The sequence below is a fragment of the Leptodactylus fuscus genome, chromosome 1, assembly GCF_031893055.1.
Source record: "Leptodactylus fuscus isolate aLepFus1 chromosome 1, aLepFus1.hap2, whole genome shotgun sequence".
Lineage (NCBI taxonomy): Eukaryota > Metazoa > Chordata > Amphibia > Anura > Leptodactylidae > Leptodactylus > Leptodactylus fuscus.
The window spans coordinates 357,600,371-357,610,571 of record NC_134265.1 but is presented as its reverse complement, the minus strand read 5'-3'; the positions used below and the strand labels follow the sequence as shown (position 1 = coordinate 357,610,571).

The 10,201-nt window shown below is 42.4% G+C and overlaps 1 protein-coding gene across 1 annotated transcript; it reads right to left on the bottom strand.

Moving 5' to 3' along the window:
* Positions 1-2,912: 2,912 nt before the first annotated feature.
* LOC142213002 (vomeronasal type-2 receptor 26-like) lies at positions 2,913-7,235 on the bottom strand. The gene is made up of 2 exons (XM_075281553.1): positions 7,103-7,235; positions 2,913-3,820 (listed from the first exon to the last, which is right to left on the bottom strand). Exons 1-2 carry the CDS (start codon positions 7,233-7,235, stop codon positions 2,913-2,915), a joined length of 1,041 nt encoding a protein of 346 aa, XP_075137654.1.
* Between the last annotated feature and the right edge of the window lie 2,966 nt (positions 7,236-10,201).

Sequence of the window (10,201 nt, the reverse complement as noted above, 5' to 3'; positions counted from 1 at the left end):
ATGAGGAGTGGGAGGGACCACGGACACGATAAAGGAGTGCCTTCCAGCTGGGCAATTCATCGCTGATAAAGGTAGCGGCGGTCCTGCTGGCGGTCAGAATATCAACCGCACTTTCTTCTTAATAATGACCGCAGTCTTTACTGCTAATATATTGAGAGAGAACCATTAAGATTGACCCCTGATGAGTCAAACGAAACGCGTTGGGTCAAAGAAAATACGCATCTTTAATTTGTAGTCGGCTTTAGCGAATCTGTACTGGGTCTTAGTCAGCATTTAACCCTTCCCCCCCTGGTTGGCGCGGCATTTAGCCGGCACTCCAGAAGGCTGGGGAATGATATGCTGAGTATCATTGAGAGTCCCTTGCAGCAGTTATATTGAGAGTTAGTCCGGCTCTAAAAGACAGGGAGTCAGTAATATTGAACGAGGGTTTCAGGCTTTCTCCCTGACATTAAGTTGTTTCTCACTATTAGGTGTGGGTTGTTTGTGCTTAAATTTTAATAGCATAGTCAAATAAAAGTTATATTTTATCTTTTTATCCTATTTTTGAGATTTGATCAATCTCTTCAGTGAATATATTCGAACAATAGGACACTTATGAAAATTATTGAGTACTGTGAATCATTATACTCATTATAACGCCCAGCAATCAAGGACATTTCAGTCAGATAGACTTTCATCAGCACTTGTTGCATGTGTACTGTACTAGGGATGCTGTAGTTGTGGAGGATTAGCAGTAGAGATGAGCGAGTAGTTAAATATTCGATATTCGTTTCGAGTAGCCCCGCAATATTCGACTACTCGAATCGAATATATCGAATCCTATTATACTGTATGGGGGAAAAATGCTCGTTTCAGGGGTAGGCAACATTCGATCAAATTGAACTTACCAAGTCCACGAGTGAGGGTCAGGCTGGATTCTCCGAGAAGTCTTCTCCGTGCAGCGTCCCTGGAGCGTCAAAGCGGCCATTTTTTTGTAGCGCGGGCATGTGCAGTCGGCTCTGGCCAGGCCCGATGCCTGACAGAGTGAATTCAGAGCCGGAAGATGCCGCGGAGAAGACTTCTAAAGGTAGGAGAAAAAGCAGCGTTGATTGGCCGACTGTAAGGCATTCGGCCAATCAATGCTGACTCTGCATCAAATTTTTCCATTCGAATAACTACTCGATCGAATATTACTCACTCATCTCTAATTAGCAGTGATATTACCGATCACTAGACCAAATAGAGAGTAACTGAATTGTGCGAGAAGTTCTGAGTGTGTATTGTTATTGTTAACCATCGGCTATTTTCCTGTGGGCAGAACAGGAGAGACTACAGGAAAATGGCTGACAGATATGTGCAGTCGGCACAGTCCGCCATTTTCCTGTGGCCTCTACCGTTCGGCCCACAGGAAAATGGCTGATGAACATGCACAGTTGGGGCTTTTGGATCCCAGAGAAGAGGAGCCGCGCGAGAAGCAGGTGGAGGCGGTGAAGAAGACAGGCTGGAGAACGCCCCAATGCTGCGAGGAAACTCATTTACATAAAGAAGAGAGAAGATATTTCTAAGGAACGGCGGCACGGATCAGAATAATAAAGGTAAGAGAAGGATACCGTTCTGAAGGCTATTCCTATGGGGATTTACTCTAAAAAGAGTTTCTAAATGATAGAATCCCTTTAATAACGAAGTAATATATTTGACAATGTTCTAATCTTTACAAGCTATTCTCTAATCTATTACATTCTGTACAGGCTATAAAGCTATTGACTGAACATTCTTGTGAGGGAAGACACAATCACAAAAAGGAGCGAACATTGAAAAATAAAGAGAAACTTCCCAGATGCTATAACCAGACTAATATTGTATGCTCAGTAAGAAGACCATCAGATAGCTAAAAAGGAATGGATCAAAATATGTAATTATTATGTAATAAAACCAGATAATTGAATACTTCACACTTCTTTGTAAATGCTTTCACTGTATTGTCTGTACATGATTGTAGGATGGCCATTTTGCCTGATTTACAGCATTTAGTGATACGCTTTACAGCAGAGTCTTGATAGGCAACAACAGTCTCGAGCCAACTCTATTATTATTATTATTATTATTATTATTATTATTTATTTATATAGCACCATTAATTCCATGGTGCTGTACATTATTATATTAATTCCATGGTGCTTTCCATTTGCATTTACATACAATACACAGAATATACAGGTAGATATAATACTAACAATGACCGACTGGCACAGTGGGGTAGAGGGCCCTGCCCGTGAGGGCTTACAGTCTATTGAGGTCTATGGAATATATTTCAAGATATAGTCTATGAGAGGAATGGAATGGACAAGCTGTGACAATTTCTTTTATTAATAGTAGATATGATGATGGGTGTTGTGTTTTTGGCAATCTCTGATGACATAAATTGACATAAAAACTAGGTATAAAATGTAACACATTTGCTGATCATACATTATCCTTAAAGATAAATCATCTCATTTCTGATAATTGGTATTGCCACACTAATCTAAACAATTGAGAAGTAAATGGCCTGGCCCAAGGTGCGTAGTGGACATGAGAGATGAAAAACTCGATGCAGAACCAGCATTGATTGGTTGAATGCTATACAGTCGGCCAATCAACGCTGGTTCTTCTCCTACCTTTAGAAGTCTTCTCCATGCAGCATCCCCGTGCCTGGCAGAGTGAATTCAGAGCCGGAAGACACCGCAAGGACACTGCATGGAGACTTCTCAGAGAATCCAGCCCGACCCTCACTTGTGGACTTGGTAAGTTCAATTTGATCGAACGTTGCCTACCCCTGAAATGAGCATTTTTCCCCCATAGACTATAATAGGATTCGATATTCTATTCGAGTAGCCGAATATTGAGGGGCTACGCAAAACAAATATTTAACTCATCTCTAATAATTACACATTTTATAATTGATTTTTCACCTTTATGATCTTTATAGAATTTAGTTCTGGTTGTAAAAGAAGAATGTAGAGTTTAGGGAAAAATATACATCCAAGAACTCCCGCACATGAGGTCAATATGGCAAATATCTCTACAATAGTCATGTTCTTTCCTTTGGTGCTCAAATAAGCCGGGATCATGGCAATCCAGACACTACAGAACAGCAGCATGCTGAAGGTGATGTACTTGGCCTCATTAAAACTGTCCGGTAATGTCCTCACCATGAAAGCCAGAAGAAAGCTGACAGCGGCCAGGAGCCCCAAATAACCCAACATGGAGTAGAACCAGAGATCTGAGCCCTCATTACACTGGATGATGATCTTCCCAGGATAAGACTGATGGTCAAATTCTACATAAGGAGGAGACACCAACAACCAAATAACACAAATGAGGACTTGAACAGAAGAACACACCAAGACCACGGAATAAGAGACTCTGGGTGAGAGCCACTTCACCCAGACACTGTCAGGTTTGGTGGCTTTGAAGGCAATACAAACTGTGATAGTCTTGGCCAGAACAGAAGAGACACCAATGGAAAAGAAGATCCCAAATGATGTTTGTCTCAGTAAGCAGGTTATGGCCACCGGACGACCAAGGAAGAAGAAGACACAAATGAAGCCGAGCAAGATGGAGACCAGGAGGATGAAGCTCACAGTCTGGTTATTGGCTTTAACAATTGGAGTGTCCCAGTAATAGATGAAGATTCCCAATATACACAATGTTGTAATAGAAAAAACTAAAGCTAATCCTAAAAATACAAAAACCAAAATATCTGTCTTATAAGATAGAAATTCATAGGGTTTGGGGATACAGATCACTTTCTTCTCATCAGGCCACTCTTCTTCAGGACATTTGTAGCAGGTGTCACTGTCTACAATTACACATAGAGAGATAATGGGGTCAGTAATGTGCTCAGCAGATATAACATTAAGACAAAAATTTTCATTTAGGATTCATGAACCAAGATTTTTGAAAATTGCAAAAGGGACAAATATTCAAGCCAAGTTTTTTGTGTTTTATTTGCCAATGACTTGGGTACAAATGCTCAAGAATCCTATCTTAATAAAATAAATAAATATAAAATAAATATAAAAATAATTAAAATAATTAAATAATTAAAATAATTAAAAATAAATATCTTAAAAAAAATAATAAAATAAAAAGCTGCCCTGTTTTATACAGTCCTATGAAAAAGTTTGGGCACCCCTATTAATCTTAATCATTTTTAGTTCTAAATATTTTGGTGTTTGCAACAGCCATTTCAGTTTGATATATCTAATAACTGATGGACACAGTAATATTTCAGGATTGAAATGAGGTTTATTGTACTAACAGAAAATGCGCAATATGCATTAAACCAAAATTTGACCGGTGCAAAAGTATGGGCACCCTTATCATTTTATTGATTTGAATACTCCTAACTACTTTTTACTGACTTACTGAACTTCATAGCCAGGTGTATCCAATCATGAGAAAAGGTATTTAAGGTGGCCAATTGCAAGTTGATCTCCTATTTGAATCTCCTCTGAAGAGTGGCATCATGGGCTACTCAAAACAACTCTCAAATGATCTGAAAACAAAGATTGTTCAACATAGTTGTTCAGCGGAAGGATACAAAAAGCTGTCTCAGAGATTTAACCTGTCAGTTTCCACTGTGAGGAACATAGTAAGGAAATGGAAGACCACAGGGACAGTTCTTGTTAAGCCCAGAAGTGGCAGGCCAAGAAAAATATCAGAAAGGCAGAGAAGAAGAATGGTGAGAACAGTCAAGGACAATCCACAGACCACCTCCAAAGAGCTGCAGCATCATCTTGCTGCAGATGGTGTCACTGTGCATCAGTCAACTATACAGCGCACTTTGCACAAATAGAAGCTGTATGGGAGAGTGATGAGAAAGAAGCCGTTTCTGCACGCACGCCACAAATAGAGTTGCCTGAGGTATGAAAAAGCACATTTGGACAAGGCAGCTTCATTTTGGAAACAAAAATTGAGTTGTTTGGTTATAAAAAAAGGCGTTATGCATGGCGTCCAAAAAGAAACAGCATTCCAAGAAAAACACATGCTACCCACTGTAAAATTTGGTGGAGGTTCCATCATGCTTTGGGGCTGTGTGGCCAATGCCGGCATCGGGAATCTTGTTAAAGTTGAGGGTCGCATGGATTCCACTCAGTATCAGCAGATTCTTGAGAATAATGTTCAAGAATCAGTGACGAAGTTGAAGTTACGCCGGGGATGGATATTTCAGCAAGACAATGATCCAAAACACCGCTCCAAATCCTCAGGCATTCATGCAGAGGAACAATTACAATGTTCTGGAATGGCCATCCCAGTCCCCAGACCTGAATATCATTGAACATCTGTGGGATGATTTGAAGCGGGCTGTCCATGCTCGGCGACCATCTAACTTAACTGAACTTGAATTGTTTGTCCAAAATACCTTTATCCAGGATCCAGGAACTGATTAAAAGCTACAGGAAGCGACTAGAGGCTGTTATCTTTGCAAAAGGAGGAGCTACTAAATATTAATGTCACTTTTCTGTTGAGGTGCCCATACTTTTGCACCGGTCAAATTTTGGTTTAATGCATATTGCGCATTTTCTGCTAGTACAATAAACCTCATTTCAATCCTGAAATATTACTGTGTCCATCAGTTATTAGATATATCAAACTGAAATGGCTGTTGCAAATACCAAAATATTTAGAACTAAAAATGATTAAGATTAATAGGGGTGCCCAAACTTTTTCATAGGACTGTATATTAGAAACTAATAGAACCATTCCCAACAAAAGGACATAGGACTATTCGATTAACTCAGGAAGACGACCCGTGTTTATTTTTTTTTACTGATTTCATTATTTCTTCTAAATTGGTATAAGGGCCGCTTCACACGGCGTAAGCGCGTCGCTCATTTAGACATGTATACACGTGTCTGAGCACGGCACTTCAAAGCAGAGCCCATTGATTTCAATGGGAAGCGCGTGTATATCAGCATATACGCGCGCTTCCCATTGCAATCAATGGGCTCTGTTTTGAAGCGCCGTGCTCAGACACGTGTATACGTGTCTAAATGAGCAGCGCGCTTACGCTGTGTGAAGGGGCCATAAGTGTCTGTGTGAAAATTCCCACCTTCTTTTTTCCTATTCGAGTCTATTGTGGCTTCTTATGTGATGTCATAGGCAATAGAGATGAGCGAGTAGTGTTCGATCGAGTAGGTGTTCGATCGAATACTACGGTATTCGAAATTCTCGTACTCAAACGAATACTACTAGTTGTTCGAAGTTTAAGGTTCAATGCAGATCCAGCGTTGATTGGCAGAATGCTATACAGTCGGCCAATCAACGCTGGTTCTTCTCTTACCTTTAGAAGTCTTCTCCGTGCAGCGTCCCCGCGGCGTCTTCCAGCTGGAATTCACTCTGCCTAAGCAGAGCCGACTGTGCATGCGCGAGCATGCCCACGCACACGCAGTCGGCTCAGCTCAGGCGTCAGGCCGGGGCAGAGCCATCTGCGCATGCACAGTCGGCTCTGCCTAGGCCCTGATGCCTAGGCAGAGTGAATTCCAGCCGGAAGAAGACTTCAAGGAGAATCCAGTTCGACCGTCACTTGTGGACTTGGTAAGTATAATTTTATCAAATTTTGTCTACCCCTGAAACGAGCATTTCCCCCCATAGACTATAATGGGGTTCGAAATCCGTTCGAACAGTCGAACAGTGTGTGGCTGTTCGAATCGGATTTCGAACCTCGGACATTTTAGTGTTCACTCATCTCTAATAGGCACCAGTTTTGATGTTGGTGGTCGATGTCTAGCAGTGATTTGTGGGTGGTGATCCCCCTAAAGCATGGGATTATCTGAATCTATGATTTTTGGACAATGTGTAATGAACTTGGCTCTTTACAAACAGGTTGAACTCCTTTATAGTTGCAGTACCACCAACAACTCGTGTAGCACTACGATACATCAGCAGGTCTGTATAGGTGTTTATTGAGAAAATGACTATTCAAAAACATTTCCTGACATTAGAAAAAATTCTCTACCTGAACCCTTCCATATTTCTGTATGCAGATACATTTTTATAAATTTTTATGCAAACTATGTCTCACACTTGGTTCATATCTCCTATATGCTGGTCTATCTAATGTGTAATATACTCCTACCTGTTATATTGGAGATCTCCCCCTGCGAACACGGGACACAGTCATAGCAGCAGACATGATATCCTCCATTAGGAGCTTTTCTGTATCCCGGAGAACATCGATCATTACAGCGAGACTGCGGGTTCTTGTACATGTAGTAAATGATACACAATACATACAGTCATACATACAGCGTATATTATTACTGATCAGTCACACGTCTGGATTGTATTCATCATTTATGTTCTAGATACACAACTTTAGTTACCATTGTGTTCTCCTCCAATATTCCTTACATATATTATAATATTTATTTAGGTACTAAGATAACACCCCCACAACATAACACAATGTCTAGTCTACTCTATTATAAAGATTTTTTTTATTTTTTTTAGATCAGCCTGTAAAGTAATGATGGGAAATCTTTCTGTAATGTGAGACCACACAGAGGACGCTGCACTCCGCCATCTCTCAGGAAGACGTCTTCAAGTTTAGATACAGACTCGGCATTGGCAATGCGCTCTCATAAGGTACAGTACTGTGCAAAAGGTTTAGGCATGTAAGTAAGAATGCTTTTAGAAAATAGAAGGGTTAATAGTTTATTTTTTTCAATTCACTGCTTAACAGTAATAATAAAGTTCTAAAAACCCTCTGAAAATTGTCATTTTTTAAATTGTAGATTATGAGTTTGTCGTCCGTACCAGCGGCACAATGTGGGGTATTTCTGCCCCTGTGTGCTGGTAGGACAGGCGGAATGTATTAATTAGCCAATAAAGTACATGGTTTGCCCTATAAGAGGGCCCAAGAACCTCCCCCCTGAATGTTCTGTCCTGTGTGACCGGACAGGTGGTGAGGAGGCCTGTGGCCTCCTGTAGGGGTTGCAAGAAGGTGTCTGTTAACCCTTCTTCTTTCCCTTTTCTTTCCTCCTGAGAGAAAGATTTTGGTTTTGTCTTACCTGCTCTGCAGGGTGTCTGATGCTTCAGCTGTGTTTCTGCTCATTCACTGCCCAGGTCCTAGCTCCAGCTTTCCTCTGTGTTAGTGCAAACTAAAAGCACTGATATTTTTTGCTACGGGCACTCTGTCAACTTATCTGTGCCGCAGTGTAGCGTGGCCTGTCTGTGTTACAGTCAGGCATGGGAATTGTGTGGGAGCTTTCAGCTTTCCCTTTATGCTTAGTCTGAGTACTTATATCGATTGCTAGGGCTTGTGCGCACATGTCTGGCCGAGCTTCACCCGCTGCCCTAAAGCGCAGCTAATGTGAACAGCAGCCTGTGAGATGGCAGTGAGTTTTCCAGCAACTCCCACAGCTCAGGTGAGGTAAGCTGAAGGTGCAGCAAGACTACTTTGGTGAGTGAGCAAGTCCCTTTTAAAAAAAAAAAAAAAAGTTTTTTTTTTGTGTTGCTGTCTGTAAGGAAACAGACTTTTATTTTGAGTGCATCAGGCCTAGAGGTCAATACTGTTTGTACTCTACCCGAAGGTTAGATCTGCCTGTGAGCTGCCTGCCACTTGCCTACTAACAACCACTGTGTCGGCTTGACTACCTGGCTCATCTCACTGTTGCCTTCTTGGGCAGCCATCTGCAGCACTGGTGGCTGATATATTTCTATATTTCTCTATTCTGCAACCTATGTATCTTGTATTTGCTGTACCCTCTGTGACACCGGCAATGTATTCGGGTATATTGTTTTTGATTATGTGTTTTACTCTCTTGTTTTCTTTTGTTTCTATCTCATTACCCCTATCCCCTCTCTTCCCTTTTCCTTCTCCCCCCTTGCTTCTGACCTCGTTTGTTCTTTCTGTCATGCCTTAGTAATAGAGATGAGCGAACACTAAAATGTTCGAGGTTCGAAATTCGATTCGAACAGCCGCTCACTGTTCGAGTGTTCGAATGGGTTTCGAACCCCATTATAGTCTATGGGGAACATAAACTCGTTAAGGGGGAAACCCAAATTCGTGTCTGGAGGGTCACCAAGTCCACTATGACACCCCAGGAAATGATACCAACACCCTGGAATGACACTGGGACAGCAGGGGAAGCATGTCTGGGGGCATAAAAGTCACTTTATTTCATGGAAATCCCTGTCAGTTTGCGATTTTCGCAAGCTAACTTTTCCCCATAGAAATGCATTGGCCAGTGCTGATTGGCCAGAGTACGGAACTCGACCAATCAGCGCTGGCTCTGCTGGAGGAGGCGGAGTCTAAGATAGCTCCACACCAGTCTCCATTCAGGTCCGACCTTAGACTCCGCCTCCTCCGGCAGAGCCAGCGCTGATTGGCCGAAGGCTGGCCAATGCATTCCTATGCGAATGCAGACTTAGCAGTGCTGAGTCAGTTTTGCTCAACTACACATCTGATGCACACTCGGCACTGCTACATCAGATGTAGCAATCTGATGTAGCAGAGCCGAGGGTGCACTAGAACCCCTGTGCAAACTCAGTTCACGCTAATAGAATGCATTGGCCAGCGCTGATTGGCCAATGCATTCTATTAGCCCGATGAAGTAGAGCTGAATGTGTGTGCTAAGCACACACATTCAGCACTGCTTCATCAAGCCAATACAATGCATTAGCCAGTGCTGATTGGCCAGAGTACGGAATTCGGCCAATCAGCGCTGGCTCTGCTGGAGGAGGCGGAGTCTAAGGTCGCTCCACACCAGTCTCCATTCAGGTCCGACCTTAGACTCCGCCTCCTCCGGCAGAGCCAGCGCTGATTGGCCGAAGGCTGGCCAATGCATTCCTATGCGAATGCAGACTTAGCAGTGCTGAGTCAGTTTTGCTCAACTACACATCTGATGCACACTCGGCACTGCTACATCAGATGTAGCAATCTGATGTAGCAGAGCCGAGGGTGCACTAGAACCCCTGTGCAAACTCAGTTCACGCTAATAGAATGCATTGGCCAGCGCTGATTGGCCAATGCATTCTATTAGCCCGATGAAGTAGAGCTGAATGTGTGTGCTAAGCACACACATTCAGCACTGCTTCATCAAGCCAATACAATGCATTAGCCAGTGCTGATTGGCCAGAGTACGGAATTCGGCCAATCAGCGCTGGCCAATGCATTCTATTAGCCCGATGAAGTAGAGCTGAATGTGTGTGCTAAGCACACACATTCAGCTCT

Excerpts from the sequence above, each read along its gene's own strand:
- LOC142213002 (XM_075281553.1), bottom strand. The coding sequence starts at position 7,235 with ATGTACAAGAACCCGCAGTCTCGCTGTAATGATCGATGTTCTCCGGGA. Across the intron at positions 3,821-7,102 it reads GGAGATCTCCAATATAACAG|ACAGTGACACCTGCTACAAA; the intron begins GTAGGAGTATAT and ends GTGTAATTGTAG.